The 25306-nt window shown below is 36.5% G+C and overlaps 1 protein-coding gene across 2 annotated transcripts in view; it reads left to right on the forward strand.

Annotated features, from left to right (window-relative positions):
* The window catches only part of LOC105480987 (neutral ceramidase), a 90937-nt gene that overhangs the window by 45894 nt on the left and 19737 nt on the right, over positions 1–25306 (forward strand). For both annotated transcript variants that reach the window (XM_011740235.2, XM_011740228.2), the window contains exons 9-17: positions 8876–8996; positions 12413–12538; positions 14212–14298; positions 16112–16216; positions 16345–16426; positions 21183–21298; positions 22328–22422; positions 24073–24112; positions 24856–24951. In XM_011740235.2, coding sequence (XP_011738537.2) covers positions 8876–8996; positions 12413–12538; positions 14212–14298; positions 16112–16216; positions 16345–16426; positions 21183–21298; positions 22328–22422; positions 24073–24112; positions 24856–24951 — 868 coding nt within the window. The remainder of the gene's footprint in view (positions 1–8875; positions 8997–12412; positions 12539–14211; positions 14299–16111; positions 16217–16344; positions 16427–21182; positions 21299–22327; positions 22423–24072; positions 24113–24855; positions 24952–25306) is intronic.

The raw sequence follows: 25306 nt of genomic DNA on the forward strand, positions 1-25306 counted from the left end.
ACATATAATAGGAAATACACATGACTAAAAGGTCTTTCTATAAATGTGGATGCTCACTTGATTTCACTCACTGTGCACTAGAAACTTTAAAATACTATAAAAATATTAACAGTGTTATCTCCATGTACTGAGACCATCAAGTATCTGTTTGTTTTTGTAGTGATCCTCTTCTTATCTAATAATTTTTTTGTCTTAAAGTCTACAGTCTGTTAATGTCATTAAGGCAGAATTTGCCATGTATATTTCTCTGCAATTTTCTTTGAACTTTTCTTTGTTCTTACATTTTAAGGGTGTCTCTTATGAATATCATATAGCTTTAGTTATTTCTTTTATACTCTGACAATCTTTGTTTTTCAAGCAAATTTAATGTATTTTCAGGAATTGTGATGATCATATCTGAACTTTTCTGTATCTCCTCACTTTGTGCTATTTGTCTCACCTTTTCAGTGCCTCTTTTTCCTCCTCTCTCACCTCTTACGTTTTTTGGATTAATAGTTATTTTTAAAATATATATTTAAATGGCAGATTGTAGTTTATAAAATGGCTGCAACAACACAATAATTGCTCTTATTCCATGTTTTGTCCAAAGTGACCTTGCCACTCTCCATTAAAAGATGGAGATTATTTTCCTAGTTCTTGAACTTTGGCTGGTCCTGTGACTGCTTTGTACAATAGAACAATGCAGAAATGATACTGTGCCAGTGCTGGGCATAGTTTTTTTTTTTAATAGACTTTATTATTATTTTAATTAATAAACTGTATTTTTAAAAGCAGTTTCGGGTTTACAGCAAAATTGAGCAGGAAGTACAGAGTTCCCATATGCACCTTCTTCCAATACACACACAGCCTCCCCGACTATCAATATTCCCCACCAGAGTGGTATATTCCTTACAACTGATGAACCTACATTGACACATCATTATCACCCATAGTTTACCTTAGGGTTCATTCTTGGTGCTATATCAAGTAATTTTTAAAATCTTCTTTTCTTTTATATATTTTCTAAAATTTCCACAGTAAGAAAAAAAATTAAAAAGTCAAAAAATCATCTGGGGATCCTGACACTCAGAGATAGCTTCATAGTCTTTGAGACTTTTTCTAAGCACATTAATAATTTTTTCTAAAAAAGTGGTATTTTATTATATTTACAGTTTGTTAACTCTTTTTTAAATTTAGCAATACCTTATGAATATCTTTCAATGCCAGTTAGTATTTTTTAAATCACCATTTAAAAATTGCTATGTAGTATTTCATTCCATGTATCATACTGTACTCAACTAATCAGCAATCATTTGTTATTTAGGTTGTTTTCAATCATAAAATACATCACGATAAGCATTTTTTTTTGAGACAGAGTCTTGCTCTGTTGCTCAGGCTGGAGTGCAGTGGTGCAATCTTGGCTCACTGCAACCTCCACCTCCTGGGTTCAAGCGATTCTCTTGCCTCTGCCTCCTGAGTAGCTGGGATTGCAGGCATGCACCACCACGCCTGGCTAAGTTTTGTAGTTTTTTAGTAGAGACGGGGTTTCACCACATTGGCCAGGCTAGTCTCAAACTCCTGGACTCAGGTGATCTGCCCGCCTCGGCCTCCCAAAGTGTTGAGATTACAGGCATGAGCCACCACGCCCGGCCTATGATAAGCATTCTCAAATGGATACATATTTGCCAATGATTTCCTTAAGCTAAATTCCTAGAATGGGATTCCTGAGCCAAAGAGAATGTTTATATTTTAAAGCTTTTCCTACAAATTGCCAAACACTCCTTTGTTGGTTTACTCTCCCGTTACTCAAACATGAGCAGAATGTTGTTTGTCATACTCTTGCCAAAATTAGTATTATCATGCTTTACAATTGTTGCCAAGTAACAGGCTTAAAAAAGTCAAATCACTGTTGTTTTCCTTTGAATTTCTTCAATTCACGGTTTGGCTCAATTAAAAAAGCAATACTCTATTGGCCATTTCCTGTTTCTTGTTGATCACTTACCATGTAATGTGCAAGGATTTTTAAATTTTTTTATTTTTATTTTTTGACAGAGTCTCGCCCTGTCACCCAGGCTGGAGTGCAGTGGCATGATCTTGGCTCACTGCAACCTCCGTCTCCCGGGGGTTCAAGTGATTCTCCTGCCTCAGCCTCCCGAGTAGCTGGGATTACAGGTGTGCGCTGTCACTCCCGGCTAATTTTTGTATTTTTAGTAGAGATGGGACTTTGCATGTTGACCAGGCTGGTTTCGAACTCCTGCCTTGGCCTCCCAAAGTGCTGGAATTAAAGGCGTGGTGCAGGGATTTTGACTGCTGTAACTTAATGGAATTTACCCTAATGAGATATTTCTCCAATATTGTTATTTAGAAGGACTTTTTCATTCAGGATTTTTGAAGATAACAAAAGGATTCCTTGAGAATGTACATCTCTTCTCTGGGGTGGAGATGGTAGAAATATTCTGCAGGATACTTGTCCCAGGTGTGCCTGTAACTTGAGGAGGGCTCTTCTGGCTAGAGCTCATTGTCTTTTTAAAATCTGAGCAGTCCAGTGCGTATTCTTTTCTTCTGCTGGTTTAAAATTTAGCTTGCCCTTTGGGTAGAAGTCTGGGCCCAATAATCCTTCCCGTATGAGACGATGAAACACCCTTTCCTCTTCTTCTCCAGTTTGCGGCGGGTTGGGGTGAGGATGATTGTGAGCGAGTGAAAACGAGGGTGTGAAGGTAATTAATGGCAGGTGCCACAAAAGATAGAACGTGAAATTCCAGTGGCTGAACACATTGAAGACTTATTTTCCACTCATGGAAAGTCTAATGAAGATTGGGTAGTCCTTCTGCACAAATGTTAATAGTCAGAGCTACTCACACACCCCTTCTTGCAAATGAGACTGGGAAATAGAAGAGCACATGGGCATTTTGTGAGCACTCACGTCCCTGTCACAAGAGGGCAGGCTCTCCTCACTGAATCATTTCATGCCCATACCACGTGGGTTGAATATACGTGTGTTGTGAATGTTGAACACCGCCCCCATATATTTAACATTGTATTAATCTTACGAATCATAGATATGTGAGTGTATATATATTTATTTATTTATGCTCAGAGCTTTGTGTCTCTTTCCCTTATCATCATTATCATCATCTGCAGCTGCAGCAGCAGTAGTATCAGTATAGCGTCACCCACCTTCTCATAGTGAACATTTATTCCATTCTTGGTATCAGCCAGTCTTTGTGCTAAGCACCTCACATGTATTAGTTATTTTAATTGTCAAATGCAGATACTACTATTATCGTTATGTTACAGGTATGAACACTGAGGTTCAAATAAATTAAGTAACTCATGTCTGACCCCAGAGCTGGTATTTTCAGCTACTGTAATATAATATTAGTCTCTGTATTAGTTTCCTAGGGAAGACACACATTATCAAAGACTAGGTGACTTAAAACAACAGAAATTTATTCTCTCACAGGTCAGGAGGCCAGAAATCCAAATTCAAGGCATTAGCAGGGTTGGTTCCTTCTGGAGACTCCAAGGGGGGAATCTGTTCCATGCATCTGTTTTAGCTTCTAGTGGTTCCCATCAATCCTTGGCTTCATTGGCTTGTAGACACATGCCTCCAATCTGTGCCCCCATCTTCATATCACCTTCTTCTCTATGTCTCTGGATGTCTCTCTGCTCCTTTCCTCTTGTTGTGAGGATGCTAGTCATTGGATTCAGAGCCTACATGCAGTCAGTATAATATCACTTAATCTTTACCTTGATTACATCTATAAAACCCATATTTGCAAGTAAGTCACATTCTGAGGTTCCAGATGAGCATGCATTTTTGAGTGACACTATTCAGCCATTACAGCCTCCTATATTTTATTTACTGAAGAGCTCCCATGTTGCTATGAATCTTCTGAACAGTACCTTTGAATGGGTCCACAGTATTCTATTTCCCTATTTGTGGACGTTTAGGTCGGGGAGGGCCATGCTAGCACATAGAACCTTTGTCTAAGTTACACAAATACATCCTCTTTTCTGGGCTGGCTGAAGTGCCTGGCTCAGTGAGCTGCACAGAGGCTGGCTTTAACCCCTTACCCGCTTCGCCAGTGTTCTTTGTACAGGACACAACTTGCACACTGGACAGGGAAGCCCGGGTCTGAGTGTATGGAACCTGCTTTTCTCTTTGTTTCAGAGTAGGGCACATACAATGTCTGAATTAATAGTCACTAGAGATCCTTTTCTCCAAATACCTCCTTTACACAGAACGAAAAAAAATTGTAGTGTTTTATATTAATATGTTGTTTACTGATTCATAAAGCATAGTTGAAATCTATTATTTTTCAGTCTCAATAATTTTTAAATTTTAGTCCAGAAATTTTGACTAACTTTGCTACAAACTAGGATAAGGTCCCCAATCTCTTGACTTTCTGCAGTACTTTTAATTACATCATGCTGATTCAAGTAGCACCTTACTTCCTATTTTACATTTAGCTGTGACATAAGCATTATTTAAAAATGCTTACTATCACAGATGTATTCATCCTTTTATGTCTGAATTCTTAACTTCTGAAACTAAAGCTTTCTTCCTTTCTTTTGAACTTTGCTTTGAAGAATATTTTTTGGCCAGATAAAATAAAATATAAGTACTATGTTTTAAAATTAAAATGATCACCTTTCTGCATATCTTTATAAATATTCATCCATAACTATAGTACTTTGGTTCCTGTGACAAGTTTGCTATTTTAATAGTGAACATTTCAAAGGACAAAGGAGAAAAAATATGACATCTTTCTTTCCTTCAATTTAAATAACTTTTTTCTGAACACTTATTTTAATTTTCTAGAGAAAAAGTTCAATTTATTTTCTAAGGCTTAAAATAAATGGAATAAAGAAGAAATTAAGCCAGGTGTGGTGGCTCATCCCTGTAAAACCAGCACTTTAGGAAGGTGAGGCAGGAGGATCGCTTGAGCTCTGGAGTTGGAGATCAGCCTGGGCAACATAGTAAGACCTCCATCTTTACAAAAAAATAAAAAGAATTACCTAGGCATAGTGGTGAACATCTATAGTGCCGGCTACTTGGGAGGTTGAGGTGGGAGGACCACTTGAGTCTGGAAGGTCAAGGCTGAAGTGAGCCACAATTGCACCACTGCACCCCAGCCTGGGCAACAGAGTGAGATGCTTTGTCAAAAGAAGAAGAAATCAAGTCTATATCTAACTAGTAGATTGAAATTCTCAGCACATGCTTTCTCCACAGATACCATTGTGGCCAATTGTGTAAGGTCCTTGATGGTAGGAAATGCATCTGACTCCTCTTTACAATCCTTCACACAATGCCTATCAACATGGTTCCCAATAAATTCATGTTGATTGAATGAATGATACAACTGCCATCTTTCCTTGTCCATATCCATTCTGCTCTGGCCACCCTAACTACCCATTCTCTGAACACAGGGCCCTCCTTCATATCTCCATGCCTTTGCAGATGTTATTTCCTCTGCTAGGAATACTTCTTCTCTAGTGATTCCTTTGCCTAGCTCTTCCTCATCTTTTAAGATCCACCTCAAGTGCCACGTCTTTTGTGAAGCATTTCTCAAGGCCAAGATGGTGCCTCATTCATCTTTATGTTCCTAGTGGCTGGCACAGAGTCAAAGTTAACTAAACGTGTAGTGAATGAGCAAGTGAATGAAGAGAAGGGACAGAGCCAGGATTCCACAGTGGATAAGAGCATATATCTCTATAGCTAGCTAGCTAGCTAGCTAGCTATCTATCTATCTATCTATCTATCTATCTATCTATCTATCTATCTATCTATCTATGTATCTATCTACACACACACACACACACACACACACACACACACACACACACACACACACACATATAACCTGAATTCATTGCCCTGCTTCTTGACTTACCACTGTGTGACCTAGGTCAGGTGGTCACACTGTTACCAGTCCCAGTGTTACCACTCTGGGACTTAGTTTTCTTAGTTGTAGAATGAAGATAATGATAGTACTTGACTCAAAGGGTTCCTGTGAGAATAGAATGAGATCTTGTACATAAAGTCCTTTGTCTAATAAGAGCTAAATAATAATCATTGTCAGCAGAATTGTTCTATAGTTTTTCTTTGATTGTAATGGAAATATTCAGTGTTGGCTGAAGCTGGCTGACCTCAGCATGATGGTATCAGATGGAAATGTTTTGATTGGGAAGCCAAAATGCCACCACTGCATTTTCTTCCAAACTAAAGAAACTCCAGTAAAGCAAAATCCATGTAACTGGAAAACACTAGTTGATTAGAATTTCCTGATACTTGAGTTCTAAGAGAAAGAGACAAACCACACATACAAACCTAATAGAAGAATATTCCTAAATGTAAACACCTTGCAAGTAACTGCGAGGGGATAACTCTAGAATATCTTCAGACTAATAAATGTTTATTCCTTAGCACAGGGGCAAATAGCCATCTCAGGAACTGAATTCAGCTCACTCATTGGTGATTTGGCTTGACATTGTGTTTTGAAAAATTCAAAATGTGTGCCAACATGAAAAAGGAAACTATATAGAAATTTTTGAATACATACTAATTACGGTAATTAATGTGATGAATCTCCATGTAACTTATTGCCCAGCTTCAATAATTAGCAGGACTCTGTCATTCTGTTTTATCCTTCCTCTCCCCCAATCCCCCTTCTCTTTTTTTTTTTTTTTTTGGCTAGAGTATTTGAAAGCAAATACCAGGACATCATACACTTCTTTTTTAAAAATTTACATTTTATTTTAAGTTCAGGGGTACATTTACAGGCTGGTTACATAGGTAAATGTGTGTCATGGGTCTTCGTTGTACAGATTATTTCATCACCCAGTTATTAAGCCTAGTATCCATTAGTTATTTTTCCTGATCTTCTCCCCTCTTCTACCCCTCACTCTCCAATAGGCCCCAGTGTCTGTTGGTCCATGTGTTCTCATCATTCAGTTCCCACCTATAAGTGAGAACATGTGGTATTTGGTTTTCTGTTCCTGTGTTTGTTTGCTAAGGATAATGGCCTCGAGCTCCATCTATGTTCCTGCAAAGGACATAATCTTGTTCTTTTGATGGCTGCTAAGTATTCCACGGTGTATACATACCATATTTCCTTTATCTGGCCTATCATTGATGGGCATTTAGGTTGATTTCATGTCTTGCTATTGTGAATTGTGCTGCAACGAACATACGTGTGCATGTGTCTTTAGATATATTTCACTCAGAAATATTTCAGTGTGTATCTCCATCAGATAAAGACTTTAAAAAATAAGTAACCCCTATCATTTATTACAACCAACAAAATTAAAATTAATTTCTTAATATGATCTGACACCCAATCTGTGTTCGGTCTTCCCTGATTATACCAAAAAGTCTTTTTTTGTTGTTTCAAATAGTTATTTTGTTTGAATCAGACCACAAACTACATTTGTTGGCTACATGTCTTAAGTCTCTTAATGTATAGCAGTTCTCGTCCTTTGTTGCCATGCCATTTACTTCCTGAAGAATTTTAAAGTTGATAAATAAATATGAAAACATGGATTTGTGGCTCCTTTTGAATAAATGAGAAGAGCTGGCAGCACTGGTTTATACTCCCATAAGGCAATACTTGGCTGGAGCTGAGTAAAGGCTGTGAACTTTAAACACTGCAAGTTTTCTACAGTCTACACCAGTCCCTATTGTACAAACTAGTATGACTCATTTGTGTTGCCTGCCTAGCAGCGCCAGTGGGCTTTGAGCAGGCCACCTCAGCCCTACGTCTGCTTCTGATAGGCAATAAGAACTGATGCTTGAAAGATGATCTTAAAGTCCTAAACCCTTTCTAGCCATTAAGTAGATGCTTAGTTTTGTGCATTACATTGCTTAGGTAGGCATGTAAGCGAAAACATTTAAAGATTTTTCAACGAAGAATTGAATCAACAATTTTTTTAAAAAAATTCTAAGTTAACCTGACACTTTATGAACTGGCATCTCTCTTTTCTTGAGCGTTCCAGTTAATCTGCTTTACTGCCTTCCACTCTGTAAATATCCTTTTCACCTGTGTGAGGGTTTGAGCCTACAAAGACCACTGGACACAGTGTCACAAGACCCAGACTTGAGTCCTGGGCCTCTATGAGCAGTGGACCATTATTTTGCTTCTCTGGGTCACCTATGCAGAGTAGAGGTAAAACAGCCTGTCTCTCAGAGTTGTTGTGAAGTTCAAATAAGGTAACAGATGTGAAATTAGTTTGTAAACTGTATAGCTTTATGCTTAAACAAGGTATTACTAGGCATAAGGATATACTGAATTATGCATCACATCCTCTTTCACGCCTCTGTGCATTTACCCTGCTGTTTCCTCTCCCTGTAATGCCCTCAGGAATTAATTGTTAGTCATCTGTGGTCCCTAAACACTTTATGCCTGTTTCTTTGCGACGTTTGTCACACTGTGTTAAAGCCATTTGTTCACATCTATGTCTTTGGTGAGATTCTGAAAGCAAACCACAGTTTATTCAGTGCTTGGCATACAGGTAACCCTTAGTAAATGTCGGATTAGATAGATTTAAATAATTACTATCTGTGTGCCTATCTTGAAGGACAAAGTCCGTGTACATACAGTTTTTTAGGTATGCCATCTGGTAACTGACCAGTCTAATGATGATGCCAACGATGAAATAGTCATGAAAATGGAGTTCTGTATTTTTAATTTAAGAAAATGATCAGACTTCTTGAGTACATTTTTTTTTTGCATTGTATTTTTAAGCCCATGAACAATGAAAGAGTCTAGATGTAGAATGTCTATCATTTAAAAATATTTTTTCCTGCTGGAGAAAACTTAAGCTTCCAGTCATAGTTCTTGGCCTCAGTTCTCTGGTTCTCCTGATTAACTTAGAGCTTCTTGCTCCTTTACAGCTGGTTTGCCATCCACCCAGTCAGCATGAACAACAGTAACCATCTTGTAAACAGTGACAATGTGGGCTATGCATCTTACCTGCTTGAGCAAGAGAAGAACAAAGGATATCTACCTGGGCAGGTGAGAATTTATATCATTGAAAGTTTCATCTGGATTCACTGAGTATCATCATTCATGCTGCGTTCAGAATAGGTGATTCAAATCTCCAGAATAAAGTGTCATCATCAATCTCATATTGATATGCTTGGATAGAGAGCATTTACCATCCTCCCTAACGTGGAAAGAAAAATAAAAAATGAGTACTAATCCATTTGCTTTTTGTGTTACATAGTCCTTGTATTAAGTGCTTCATAAAGTTAGTTATTAGTTGAATAAGGAAGGGCAAAGTTCAAGATTTTTGTAATAACAGTAGTTTTTGATTAAACTGAAAATATGACAAACTGTTGATATTTACTTACTTTCATTTTTAGAGCTATACAGGGATTAAGCACCATTTTATTTTTATTTTTTTGAGACAGAGTTTCACTCTATCACCCAGGTTGGAGTGCAGTGGCACGATCTCAGCTCACTGCAACCTCTGCCTTCTGGGTTCAAGCAACTCTTGTGCCTCAGTCTCCTGAGTAGCTGAAATTACAGGTGCAAACCCCTACGCCTAGCTAATTTTTGTATTTTTAGTAGAGACAGGGTTTCTCCATGTGGGTCAGGCAGGTCTTGAACTCCTAACCTCAAATGATCTGCCCGCCTCGACCTCCCAAAGTGTTATATTACAGGCAGGAGCCACTGCGCCAGGCCCAAATTCGGAAGACTATATAATGGGATAAGAGTCCCAGGCCCTTACCTACAATTAATATTCCCTTACAAAGATATTAGCTTCCATTAACATTCAGCCTGATCATTTAGCTCTGTCTTTGTTTTGTGTTAGCAGAATAACTGAGACTGGATAATTTATAAAGAAAAGAGGTTTTTGGCTCATGATTCTGCTGGTTGAAAAGTTCAAGACTGAACAACTGCATCTGGTGAGGGCCTCATGCTATACCAATAAAATAAAAATTTTCTCAGAATATTGTACATAAATAATGATAGAAAACAGAAGAGGAGGCCGAATGCAGTGGGTCACACCTGTAATCCCAGTACTTTGGGAGGCCGAGGCAGGTGATTCATGAGGTCAGGAGTTTAAGACGAGCCTGGCCAACATGGTGAAACACCATCACTGCTAAAAATACAAAACATTAGCCAGGAATAGTGGTGTGTGCCTATAGCCCCAGCTACTTGGGAGGCTGAGACAGGAGAATTGCTTGAACCTGGGAGGCAGAGGTTGCAGTGAGCCAAGATCGTGCCATTGCACTCCAGCCTGGGGTACAGTGTGAGACTCTGTCTCCAAAAAAAAAAAAAAAAGATAAAAAAAAAGAAAAAAGAAAAAAGAAAAAAAGAGGAACTAGGATTTGCAAAGAGATCATAAGTGAAAGAGGAAGCAAGAGAGGAAACACTGAGGAAGCCAGGCTGTTTTTTAGCAACCTGCTCCTGCAGGAACTACTGCAATCCATTCCCTAGAGAGTGAGATGCCATTCACCCTGTGGGAGGGCATTATTCTATTCATGAGGGATCAGTCTCTTCCTACTAGACTACAGCTCTCAACAATGCCACATTGGAGATCAAATTTCAGCATGAGTTTTGGCAGGAATAAACCACATCCAAACCAAAGCAAGCTCCTTTGTTGGCAAAACTCACTCTATTTTCTCACTTTAGCCTGCATTTTAGAGAAAAGAAGAGTTTTTTCTATTTATGATCACTGCCTGAGTGCTAGGCACTATGAAATAAATTATCTTTTTAGTATCAAAAAAGATTTATATCTCTAATACTTAGTTATCTCTTTCCCGAAGAAAATTCGGGGCATTTAAGGTAGAATAATAGAGTGGTTGGGTTGTAGCAGAGACCTTGCATGGCTCTAATTAGGTTGAAGAGAGAGAGAAAAGATACACCGAGGGCAAGTCCAGATGGTGTGTTTAGTTTCATTGTGCAACAGGAAAGTCTGTATTTGCTTTTTCCTGATTAAGCCAATAGCATATTTATTTTTAAAAGGCAAATGGATCTCTGAGCTCCAGATAAAACACAATAGACTAGATTGACTGGTCAGCATTTTATAATTTGTTATTGCACACAGTGTTTCTGGTTAAAATATTTCTGTTTGAGGCATAATTTGAAACTCCCACTTGAAACAGCTTTGTTGATAATTCGAATATTTTCAGTAATAATATGTACACCGATGGTAATGTGAGCCTTTACAGGAATAAAAAGTTTTCTCAGAATATTTTTTTTCTGAATTTTTTTTTTTTAAATTATACTTTAAATTCTGGGATACATGTACAGAACGTGCAGGTTACACAGGTATACCCGTGCTATGGTGGTTTGCTGCACCTATCAATCCATCATCTACATTAGGTATTTCTCCTAATGCTATCCCTTCCCTAGCCTCCCACCCCCCGACAGGCCCTGGTGTGTGATGTTCCCCTCCCTGTGACCATGTGTTCTCATTGTTCAACTCCCACTTATGAGTGAGAACAAGTGGTGTTTGGTTTTCTGTTCTTGTGTTAGTTTGCTGAGAATGATGGTTTCCAGCTTCATCCATGTCCCTGCAAAGAACGTGAATTCATCCCTTTTTATGGCTGCATAGTATTCCATGGTGTACATGTGCCACATTTTCTTTATCCAGTCAATCATTGATGGGCATTTGGGTTGGTTCCTGGTCTTTGCTATTGTGAATATGCTGCAATAAACGTATGTGTGCATGTGTATTTATAGTAGAATGATTTATAATCCTTTGGGTATATACCCAGTAATGGGATTGCTGGGTCAAATGGTGTTTCTGATTCTAGATCCTTGAGGAATCACCACACTGTTTTCCACAATGGTTGAACTAACTTCAAACTATACTACAAGGGTACAGTAACCAAAACAGCATGGTACTGGTACCAAAACAGATATATAGAACATTGGAATGAAACAGAGGCCTCAGAAATAACACCACACATCTACAGCCATCTGATCTTCAACAAATCTGACAAAAACAAGCAATAGGGAAAGGATCCCCTATTTAATAAATGATGTTGGAAAAACTGGCTAGCCATATGCAGAACACTGAAACTGGACCCCTTCCTTACACCTTATACAAAAATTAACTCAAGATGGATTAAAGACTTAAACGTAAGACTTAAAACTATAAAAACCCTAGAAGAAAACCTAGACAAATACCATTTAGGACATAGGGATGGGTAAAGACTTCATGACTGAAACACCAAAAGCAATGGCAACAAAAGCCAAAATTGACAAATGGGATCTAATTAAACTAAAGAGCTTCTGCACAGCAAAACTATCATCAGAGTGAACTGGCAACCTACAGAATATTTTATATCCTCTTTTTATTGTCTGCAAATGATTTTGAATAATTTACCAGAGTGGATTTAATGTTTGCATTTCTAATGGCAGTCATTATAGGAAATAGGAAAGAATAAAAGGCAACATGGTATTTCTTTTGTCAGGGGCCATTTGTAGCAGCCTTTGCTTCATCAAACCTAGGAGATGTGTCCCCCAACATTCTCGGCCCACGTTGCATCAACACGGGAGAGTCCTGTGATAACGCCAATAGCACTTGTCCCATTGGTGGGGTAGGTAATTATGGCACACGAAATCTTTGTTTTTGCATCTCAAATACATTTTATATTTGAATATTTACAAATACCTTGTCTTCTAGCATACACTGGCCTAGTTCTCCCTAGCATCTGCTCTTCTCAAAAACACCTGTCCAAACCCACTAAATTTTAATTGAGTGAAGTTGTATTTTTCCATTTGAGTGACTGTTAAGTTTTTTGAATGATGAGACAATTCAGTAACTGTCAGAGATTAACTTTACCCTTCCCCAAACTTGGACAATCTGAAACATTTTGCTTTGGCATTTCGAAAGTCACAAGTTTGTACTAAAAACTGCCTGCCTGAGACATTTCTCGTGGATTATAGTTTATAGGATTTTTCATATAAGACCAAAATTCCTTTTCCTTTTTAAAAAATTACAAGCAAAAAAGAATTGCTGTAAAAAATTCAAATAATGTGGAAGTGCAGAGAATAGTAAAAAGTGAAAGTCCCTCTTCGTCTCGCTTTCCTCTATACTTTGTTCTTCCCAGAAGTTACTATTCTCATACCTCCTCCTATGTATTTATCTATGCATTTATAAACAACATTTTATGACTTATTCATGGATTTTGAATTTTGTATCCAGAACTTCAGTTTTCCACTTAATTTGTCTTAGAAACCTTTCAATGAGTATATCCAGATCTGTGTGATATGTTTTAAAGACAACAAGTAAGGCTATATCATCATTTATTTAACTCACACAATGTTGATTTGGCTTTGTTTTCAACTTTGACATGAGTAGTAGATGCTATTTTTTGGCTTCTTATTCTTTGTGTTTGTAGAACATTTGTCCTGTGGTAATGCTTTTTTGTACACTATTTCTGGGGTATTTATTCCATCCCAGTCAACTCTACCCAGTTGGGTTAATACCAGTATTAATAAAGATATTTTTTTTATCGACTTTTTAAAGCTCCTAATATACTAAAGTCTTAGTTTTGTCAAAATAGTACAAACTTTTCCTAAAGTTTATCAGTTGTCTTTCTGTCTTATTTATGTCTTTTGCCTCCTATGGAAATTTAAGATGTTTAAGCTGTCCAGTTTAACTAAGCTTGTTCTAGATAACTTTCAGGAGGGTCTGCCCATACCCTCATACTACAAAATATGTTTATCCATATTTTCTTTTAGTAATTTTTTGATTCCACTTATAATATTTAAGTGCTTGATCAATCTCAATTTTTTCTGACATAAGAAGTAGGAAATAGGGCCAGATTTGTTTATTGATTTTTTTCCCCAGAAGTCCAGCTAGTTGTTCCAATATAATTTTAACTGAGTTTTAGTTTAAGGTGATCATGAGTAAGAATCAGAGGCAAGAACAAGCAAGTAGAAAGATGTGCAGTCAATAGAAAGACCTGGCTTCCAGTCTTAGCTCAGATATGAGATACCTGGATAATCACCAACACATCTTTTAACCTGAGCCTCAATTTCCTTATTTTTAAAAGAAAGGCTTCAGAATAGATAATTTCTAAAGACATTCACTGTTCTAATTCCAGGTATGATTTTGTTTTTATAGTCTTACTTTGAAAGACTACCCAAAAAGAACTGCTAGAATGTGGTTTTAAAAATCTATTTGCTTAGATTCAGTTATAATTCTTCATTCCTTAACATAATTATTTACTTGTCCAAGAATGCATCCTATCTTATTTTGTTCCAGTCTAACATGTGCATTGCTAAGGGACCTGGACAGGATATGTTCGACAGCACACAAATTATAGGACGGGCCATGTATCAGAGAGCAAAGGTAAGCCATGGGCCTCGCTCCTTTCATCTTCATTTAAAATTGTCCTTTAAAATCCATTGACGTGGTTCATTAGGAAGTTGAATATTGTAAAGAAAACAGCAAATGCTCAGGTTGTGCTGGGGAGTCTGGAAGAGGTCAGCTTGGGAGGTGGCCTTTGCAATCCACACAGGAACCTCTGTCTGCCTGCTCAGGTCTGACTTCTTATAGGAAGTACATTTAAAACCAAGTACTCAGGAAAACATTCTATTTTAGAATGTCTAGAAAACCAGAGTGCTTGCTTCAGACACTAGGAAGATAGACTATAAGGTTTTCAATTTCTTGTGGCATTAGATATGACCAGATTGATTCAAATTCTCGGAAGTCTCTAAGGCCTTTGCTTGCCTAAAGTCATCTAGCTATCTCTTAACTTTTCCTCTGGTGACAAGAGAAAGCTGAACCATAGAACTCCAGTTCTTGAAACTTGGATTTAAATTAGTTCCCGGTGTTCTTCAATATGCAAAGATCATCCATCTATTCTTTTCTTTTTGCACAACTTTTTGATGAAGAGAGAATCTGGTCTCCATTGAGATTACTATGAATTACTCTGACTTCCTCCCCCTCCTAAATTTTATTTCCCATTTTGTCCCCATATTTTGTTTCAGCTCCTATGGAGACAGATTTCTAGGCAAAAAGACAAAAAAAAAAGAATCTCAAACTGAGATGCCCTTGATATGATTAAATCTCTTTCTTTTCATAGCTTATTCATACCTTTGCTCTATGTGTGTGTGTGTGTGTTTAAATAGTTTATTCCAAGAGTTCTAAAATCTTTTAAGAGCAACTAAAGAAGGACAAAAGCACCTTTAAAGAACAATCTGACACAAAATTGGTAGCAACAGCCAGCCTAATTGCTGCAGTTTCTTTTTAATTACTGTGGTATTATCAGTGGATTATTCTAAATTCACAGATTCTATTTAGGGTGTGCACCCATGACACACTTTAGTGTCAGAAATTTTGCTCCCATTCTGAGCCTGAGAGTCATAGAGATTTGACCCACATTCTGCATTCTCTTCTCAGTAAGGCACAACTTAATTAGGAGCGGCAGGCTGCAGCTGGTCTTGCTGATGACTTATGAGAGCTCTCATGTGGCTGTTGAAACTGGGGTGGGGACAGAGTGGAAATGAGCTAAGTGTCAGGCAAGAGAACATTTGATGAAACAGGATTTGCCTATGTTATATAATATGAATTAATACAAACAAAGAGTTTTTTAAACATGTTTTGACTCATGTTTCCCGTAAGATTGAAAAAGCATCAATTGACCATATTAAAACACAAAAGCAAAAGCACCAAAGAGTGGGTTGTGGGTGGGTGAGCTGCTGCAGACAAAGTAGGGCTTGAAATCCTCCAAGCCTCCCTTGGCCCCAACCTGCTTCAGGACTCAAGTATTCTGAAAGGAAGACCCTACAAGAACACCCAAAAATACACTCTCACTGTAGCAAAGAAAGTAATTTGGTCCAGTTATTCCTAATCTTAAATTTTCTTGGTGATCTTTCAAGTGAGATTGGGGCATTTTGTGCCACAGCCTGTATCACTATAATTTCATTTTCATGGGGAGCTGACACAGGTTAACAGCCTTGGAGACTTCAAGCTTCTGGGAAACTCCTGGGTTTGGTAGAGAGACCCATGTGGTTGGTGGCCAATTCTAAGCAACCAGCAAAACAAAAACTTTGCTGAGAGATGCGTTTCCAAAGTGCATCAAATTGGTACTTCCTGAGTACAGTTGGAGATACTCACTTTAGCCTTTTTGCTTGGAATAGTAAGCCTGTGTGTTTTCCAGGAACTGTATGCCTCTGCCTCCCAGGAGGTAACGGGACCACTGGCTTCAGCACACCAGTGGGTGGATATGACAAATGTGACCGTCTGGCTCAATTCCACACATACAGTAAGTGCTGCTGAGGAACACTGGTTATGCCCCATGGGTGAAGTTTTGGTTTGGTCTCATTATTTACTTTCAGCTTAACTTTCGTTTCTTTATCTGTTCCTTTTATGTTTCTAAAACTTTTCCTTTAGGCAAAAACATGTAAACCAGCACTGGGCTACAGTTTTGCGGCTGGCACTATTGATGGAGTTGGAGGCCTCAATTTTACGCAGGGTAAGGTGAAGTCCAGTGAAATCTATGGTTTCAGCTTCTGAAGCTTCTGGGTTCCGTTCTCTGATCAGGTTTCACTGTAGCCAATACATTTATTAATTTTTAAACTCAAGGTCTGCTGGTTTTCCAGGCTTACACATGACCATGTACCCCCCCAGACCTAAGCAACCACTAATATTTCTGTCTCTATATTTTCCTATTCTGGACATTTAATACAAATGGAATCATATAATATGTGGCATTTTTTTGTTGGCTTCTTTCACTTAGTATCACGTTTCAAAGGTTCATTGATATTGCAGCATGCATCAGTCCTTTTTTTTTTTTTTTTTTTTTTTTGAGACAGAATTTTGCTCTTGTCACCCAGGCTGGAGTACAGTGGCACCATCTCAGCTCACTGCAACCTCCACCTCTCAAGTTCAAGCAATTCTCCTGCCTCAGCCTCCCAAGTAGCTGAGACTACAGGCACCTGCCACCACGCTTAGCTAATTTTTGTATTTTAAGTAGAGATGGGGTTTCACCATTTAGCTAGCCTGGTCTGGAACTCCCGACCTCAAGTGATCTGCCCACTTCAGCCTCCCAGACTGCTGGGATTACAGGTGCGAGCCACTGCTCCCAGCCTCATTCTTTTTTATGGTTGAATAATATTCCATTGTATCAACATACCAGATTTGTTTCAGCCTTCCTCAGTTGATGAACATTTGGGTTATCCCATGTTTGGGTTATTATGAATCTATAAATATTCTATAAATATTCATGTGATTTTTATTTGGGTGTTTGTTTTCATCTTTCGTCTTGGGTATATATCTAGGAGTGAAATTGCTAAATTATATAACTCTATGTTTAATCATCTGAGAAACTGCCATATTATTTCTGAAATATCTACACCATTTTACATTTCTACAGGCAGTGTATAGGTTTCTGACTTTTTAATGTCTTTGCCAATACTTGTTATTATCTGACTTATTGAATCTAGCCACCCTAGTGGGTGTGGAGGGATATCTCATTGTGGTTTTGATTTGTATTTGCCTAATGATTAATGATGTCAAACAACTTTTCATGTGCATATTAACCACATGTATTTCTCCCTTGGAGAAATGTCATTTACGTAGTTTTCTCATTTTAAAATTTGGGTCATTTTTCTTTTTATTATTGAGTTAAAAGTTTTCTTTGTGTATTCTGTATTCATTCCCTTATCAGATGTGTGACATAAAAATATTTTCGGGCCAGGTGCGGTGTCTCACACCTGTAATCCCAGCACTTTGGGAGGCCAAGGCAGACAGATCACAAGGTCAGGAGATTGAGACTATCCTGGTCAACATGGTGAAACCCTGTCTACTAAAAATACAAAATTAGCCAGACGTGGTGGTACACGTCTGTAGTCCCAGCTACTCGGGAGGCTGAGACAAGAGAATCGCTTGAATCTGGGAGGCGGAGGTTGCAGTGAACCAAGATCATGCCACTGCACTCCAGCCTGGCGACAGAGTGAGACTCTGTCTCAAAAAAAAAATTTTTTTTTCTTCCATTCTGTAGGTTTTTTCACTTTATTGATTGTATCCTTTGAAGCATAAATATTCTTAATTTTTATGAAGTCTAAATTTTCTTTTGTTACTCATGGTTTGGTGTCATATATAGGAATCTTTTTCCAAATTCAATGTCATGAAGATTTACCCCTATTTTCTTATAAGATTTTGATGGTTTTAGCTCTACATTAAGTCTTGGATCCATTTTTAGTTAAACTTTGTGTATCATGGAGGTAATGGCCTGCCTTTATTCTTTTGCATATGGCTATTCAGTTATCCCAGCACCACTTATTGGAAAGATTATTATTTACACATTCTATAATCTTGGCACACTTGTTAAAAATTAGTTGACCCGTGGCTTTCTGTCTGGATTATCAATTCTATTCCATTGATCTGTATGCCTAGCCTTGTGCCAGTAAAACCGTCTCTTGGTTACTGTTTCGCTTCAGATCAGAAAGTATGTCTTTCTACCTTGTTCTCCTCTTCCAAGATTGTTTTGACTTCTGAGTTTCTTGCAGTTCCACAGGAGTTTTAGAATCAGCTTATAACTTTTTACAAAGAAGTCAGCTGGGATTCTGATGGGAATGTCATTGAATTTACAGAATAATTTGGGGAAGTATTGCCATCTTAACAATATTATGTAATCTGATCCATATACATTGATGTTTTAGCATTCATTTAGATTGTCTTTAACTCTTTTCAACAACGTTTTGTAGTTTTAAGAGTATACATTTTGTACTTTTTTGTTAAGTTTATTTCTTAGTATTTCACTCTTTTCTATGCTATTGTAAATGGAAATTTTTTCTTAATTTCATTTTTGGATTGTTCATAAAAATGTATAGAAATACAACTGATAGTTGTATTGACCTTGTATCCTACAACCTTGCTGAACTCATTTATTAATTCTAATATTTTAATGGATGATTTAGGATTTTCTCTATACAAGATCGTGTGATCTTAAAATAGAAATATTAATAGTTTTAATTTCTCTTTTCCAATCTGAATGCCTTTTATTTCTTTTTCTTGCCTAATTGCCTGGCTAGAACCTTCAGAACAATGTTGAATAAAAGTGGAAAGAGTACACATTCTGTGTTGTTCCTGATAGTATGGAAAAAGCATTCAGTCATTCATCATTAAGTATAATGTTAGCTCTGGGTTTTTAATCCTTTATCAGGTGGAGGAAATTTACTTCTATTCCTAGTTTGTTGAGTGTTATTGTCATAAAATGGTATTAGATTTTTGGCAAATGTTTCTCTCTGTATGTAATTTAAAAATTATATTAATGTGTTGTACTGCATTAATCAGTTTTTGTTTAACCAACTTTATATTCCTGGAATAAATCCCAGTTACTCATGTTCTATAACAATTCTTTCTCTATGTTGCTGTACTCAGTTTGCTAGTATTTTGTTGTAGGTTTTTGTGTCACATTTATCGGAGACAATGTTCTGTAGTTTTCTTTTCTTGTGATATCTTTGTCTGGTTTTGTATCAGGATAATATTGGCCTCATAGAATGAGTCAGGAAGTGTTCCCTTTTCTATTATTTTGGAAAAGTTTTGGAAAAGCTAGTACTAATTCTTTGGTTGGTGGAATTCAGCAGTAAAGCAATCTGAGTTCTGTCATTTGTTGTAGGTAGTTAAAAATATGTTATGAATTCAATCTCTTTACTTTTTATAGTTTTTTTTTTAGATTGCCTATTTCTTCTTGAGTCAGTTTGGGTAGTTTATCTTTCTAGAAATTTTTCCATTTTATCTAAGTTATCTAATTTTTTAGCATACAACTACTTACAGTATTCCTTTATAATTCTGTTTATTTCTTTAAAGTCAGTAGTAATGTTCTCCCTAATTTCTGATTTTAATAATTTAAATATTCTCTCTGTTTTTCTTGGTCAATCTAGCTAAAGTTTTGCCAGTTTTGTTGACCTTTTCAAAAAACCAGCTTTTGGTTTCATTGATTTTTCTGTTGTCTTTCTACTCAGTGTTTAATTGATTTTCTTTTGAATATTGATTATTTCCTCTTTTTCTTTCGTTTGGTTTAGTTTGCCTTCCTTTTCCAATGTCTTCGGGTAGAAGTTAGGTTATTGGTTTGAGATCTTTCTTCTTTCTTAATATGGGCATTTACAACCATAAATGTCTCACTGAGCACTGCTGTCACCACCATAAGTTTCAATGTGTTGTGTTTTCATTTTCGTTCATGATAAAGTATTTCCAGATTTTCCTTTGATTTCTTCCTTGATTATTAACTATTTCAGATCATATTGCTTAATTTCCACATATTTGTGAGCTCCCCCCTTTTTTCCTATTATTTATTTTTAATTTCATTTCACTGTGTTTGGAAAACATATTTTGTATTATTTCTACTTTTGAAAATGTATTGAGGTTTGTCTTTTGGCCAACACATGATCTATCCCAGATAATGTTCCATGTGCACGTGAAAAGAATGTATATTCTGTTGTTGTTGGGTGGAGTATTCTACAGATTGGTAGGTCTAGTTCAAGTTTGCTGTTGATCTTCTGCCTAGTTGTTCTATCCATGATTGAGAGTGGGGTATTGAAAATTTCAGTATTGTTACTGAAATATGTATTTCTTCCTTCATTTCTGTGAGTTTTCAGTTTATGCTACACCGACATTTATGATTATTACATTTTTCAGATAGAGTATATAGATTCTTAATTCATAGGTTTTATAGTTACAAAACCTTTTTCCTCAGATTATGCATTTGAAGTTTGTTTTTGTTTTTTACTGCTTTTGGTTTTTTTTTTTTCTTTTTCTTTTTGTGTGTGTGTATGTGTGTGTAGATAATTAAATGGGTATCCAGGAGAAATTATTTCAGGGACCATAAGTCAGACAACTGGTATTGAGAGTTGGAGGTGTCATTTTTAGTTTTCAAAACAGGAAAAAGGTGATTTAGTCAACAATTCTGCAGTTAATTATGTCAAACTGTTTTTATTTGCAACATGGATGAGCAGGAGTAACAGAAACAAAACTTTAAGGATATTGACAAAATGTACTCTGTCATTCTCTTGACCACACTGAAGATCTAATTAAACAATGGCTCATGTCTTAGGCTGCACAAGACATTTTTCCTATTCTGTTATTCAAACTGTTTAGAATTATTGAACAGCAACCTTAATAAAATCTCTGAAACTCCTTAAAAGATTGTTGTACAGTATTTGTCAAAATAATGACTTTTTTCAGAGGGTTGGTTCAAGGAAGTATACTAATCGTAACATTTCTAATAGGGAAAACAGAAGGGGATCCATTTTGGGACACCATTCGGGACCAGATCCTGGGAAAGCCATCTGAAGAAATTAAAGAATGTCATAAACCAAAGCCCATCCTTCTTCACACTGGAGAAGTAATGCATTTTCATTATCATAGTGAAATTGTCATATTGTTATTTTTAAATTTGTGAACTGTCAGATAATGAATGGTAGATATCTACTGAGATGGGAGGTCTTAATTTAGATATTCCCATATCAAGTTTTTAATATTAAAAAATGGGTTCTGTGACTCTAAGGAATGAAGGTTATGATTATGATGTATACTGATTTACCTATTGCACTTATGATTAATAAGTACAATAATTAGGACAGTGGGAAAGGCAGAATAAGATGAACATTTATCTTATTCAGAATTTATTAATGTTGGTTCCAAGAAGGGAGTCAGCATCGAATTTTCTGCAGAAGAAAACATTTCAGGTCATCTAAAATGAAACATGTTCATGTCTAAATTTTCTCACAGTTCAGGCAACATTATCAACTACAGCAATTTTCTTTTACATTCCTTTGAAACATATATTTTGCATTCTAAATGTCAAAAGGTCATTTCAATATGCATAAAAAAACTTGGATTGTTGAGTTAGAAGCATTTTAAAAATACTTTGTTCCTAATATCCTATTAAAATTCTTGAAAGAAGAAAGAGAGGAAAGGAAGGAATAGAGGGACAGGCTATATTATTCTGAATATGGAAAAGGATAAATTCTCTTGGGAAAAATCTTGGAAAATAAGACAAGACTTGGCAACTGTAAACTTAAAGGGCGATTATAATGAAAAGAGAAATTAAGTTAAACCATTCCAAATGGAAGTCCTTATTTATTGGTTATAAGAATAGTCACCAATAGTACTCTAGGAAAACGTTTGGTTATCTGTTATACATTGTGATTTCACGATGACAGATCCACCAAAAACTTCATTGATTAGTGCAGGTTAATGGGACTTTGGCATTTGAAATTCTCATGTTATGACTAGGACATAAATGCCCATGTGGAATATTTAATACTATATCATAAATTAGAGACTAGAGGAACTTCTGGGACCACTATGTGTCTGTTAACCATGGAGAGAGTGTTATCCCTAACATAATTTTCTTGTTTTGGGTTCTCAGCTATCAAAACCTCATCCCTGGCATCCAGATATTGTTGATGTTCAGATTATTACCCTTGGGTCCTTGGCCATAACTGCTATCCCTGGGGAGTTTACGTAAGTTCTTCTTTTTATTACTTAGTTAAAAATTTGTTTGTTGTATGTTTCTGTTGGAATTGCTTCTTATAATGAAAGATCATTCTGTACTGACCCCTTGGTATCCTCCTGTACTGTTTGGTGACAGTGACAAATATTCCTACCCTCTTTTGCTGGGGTCTCTGAAGAATAACTATCTCTGTGCTTATTATCGATAACTAACCTGAAGCAGACATGAAAATTAAAAAAAAAAACTTACCCCAAATTAAAATGTTGCCATGAGTTATTATGTCAGTAGAAAGATTTGCAGTCATGTTAAAATACAGGTACTTGAAATAATCAGATTAGGTATTAAAAGCATGGAAGAATGTTTTAAACCTGCTTGATATGTAGTCTTCCTATCTCAGTAACTGGCAATTTTGTATCTTTCCAGCAGGTCCTATCTCTTGGAGTCATCCTTGAATTCTCTTTTTCTATTTTTTTCCTCTTTGAATTCTTCAGCAAATTTCGTATACTCTACCCAACACCTTCTGTCACTTTCCCTCCTGGTCTAAGTTACCACAATCTTTTACACAGATTATTGCAATAACCTGCTATCTAGTCTGCTTCATTCTGTCTTTACTCCTCTGCAGTTTTTTCTCAACACAGCAGCTAGATTAAGCCCTTTGAAGTATAAATTAAATAATGTCATGTCTTTGCTCAAAACCCTCCAGTAGCTTCTCATTTCATTCCAGGTAAATCCTCAAACTTGCAATCTCCTACATGATCTGTTCTTCAGCAAACTCTCCTATATGACTTCTTAACTTTCTCCTCTTTACTCACCTCTGATTCAGCCACGCTGGCCTTATTACACTTCCCAGACTCATCAAAGATACTTTTGTCTCAGGACCTTTGAACTTATGGTTTCTTCTGTCTGGAACACTTTTCTTCCAGTTATCTTCATGACTAAATTTTTATCCCTTTAGTTCTTTGCCCAAATATCTAACAGGGATACCAGTGCTGTTTGCACTGTATAATCTTCACCTACCACCACCACCACCACCACCACATCAGCACCCAGCAGCACCCGCAATACCACCTGCACCACCATCACCACAGTGACCACCACCACTCCCTTTCCTCTTTATCCTGCTTTGTTATTCTCTATAGTTTTTCTCATCATCTGTTTTTATTTGCTTATTAACCCTCTCCTCTCCCTAGAATGTAACCTCCATACTGTTGAATCCTTAGCACCTAGAAGTAGGCCTGGTGTGTAGTAGATGCTCAGTGTTTTACTGAAGAATTAAATGAATGAATGATACAGCAAATTCTTTGTAGGAAGGGACAGTAATGTATTTTCTACCTGCTTCAGCTTTTACAAACATAGAATGCAACTAATCATTTTGTTGACTCAAGAATGGAAAATAATGATGATCTTTTGCCAGTGATAACCACTGATTCTGTTTCCATCTTTTAGTTAAATTGACTGTTTTCAGTTTAGGATTTATTTTGAAGCTAGGACAGGCAGGAAAAAAAGCTCAAGTTTAGCTTTTCATAGTCATTGGGTTCCTACATATTTTCCTATTGCGTGGTGAGCCAGGGTAATTTTTTGGCTTTCACTGAAAGTGTTTCTGCATACTCTGCACACAGTCTGAGTAGGAAAATGTGCACATAATTGTTTTCTTGACTCAGGACCATGTCTGGACGAAGACTTCGAGAGGCAGTTCAAGCAGTAAGTTAAAAATAAAATAACATATCTACATGTTCATATTTGATGAAGAGGAAATTATATCCTATCCCTATGATCCTATGTCTTCTAAATTAATCTTTTTTAAGATGACTAGAGTTCCACATTTCTTGAAATTAATGGCTTAGGTGAATATGAAATATTGGTAGTATCAGAACCAGACTTAGAAAACATAAGGGATTTATCATTAGGTTAAAAATATTTTATTGGTATTTATGTATTAATAATTTAAAATTTGATAATGGTTTTATATATTAAATACTAAGTAACCTGTGAGTACCACAATATCTTAAGTTCCTGTGAACAGTCTAAATAAAATGCATTATACTTTGGGAATTCTGTATTTTATCTGTGCCATATTTTAAATTTTCTTTATATTCAGGCAGTATTGTAAATGGTTCTGAATTGACATGTCAAAAATGTCTTGTTACTTAGCTCTGGAAATCACTATTCTGGTTAGCTAATAGCCAGCCACCCATTAGATTTTTTAACAAGTTGATTTTTTAAATCCCTATTTTAGTAGTAAGAAGTTTCTACATCTGCAACTGTGATCATCAAGGTATTTATAGATCCATTGACTTGTCCAACTTAGTGCAGTTAGAAAAATTTTATTAAGAAAAATATCTTAAACTAATAATGTAATCAATGCTTGTGTGTTAAGGATAACAGCATGATATTATACTTAAAGATGAAGAGTAATTTTATTGGATTTTACTTTTCTCTCCTAGGAATTTGCATCTCATGGGATGCAGAACATGACTGTTGTTATTTCAGGTCTATGCAATGTCTATACACATTACATTACCACTTATGAAGAATACCAGGTAAAGCTAAAGGTTTTCATAATCTAAATGAATTATACCCTGGTCATGTCAAATACAGACTTGCTTTGTAAACTGTCCCAGTCATGTTTCTGAGAGATGATTATGTTTTAGGTATAGCAGATAAGAGAATGATAAACCAAAGGTCATATTTAAGAGTTTCAAATACATCCTCTTAAGTCCAGGTCAGAATTCTAGTTTTACTGACTTACATTTTCCCTGAAATTAATTATTTTGTCAGGGGCACTGGTAATAAGCCTGAGTTGTGGCATAAAGCATTTCTAACACTATTCATAATGCATTTGATGCCTTAAGCCTCTGTAACACCTGAGAAAACTCCTACTAGTAGCTGTTTATT

The sequence above is a fragment of the Macaca nemestrina genome, chromosome 9 (assembly GCF_043159975.1).
Source record: "Macaca nemestrina isolate mMacNem1 chromosome 9, mMacNem.hap1, whole genome shotgun sequence".
Classification (NCBI taxonomy): Eukaryota; Metazoa; Chordata; class Mammalia; order Primates; family Cercopithecidae; genus Macaca; species Macaca nemestrina.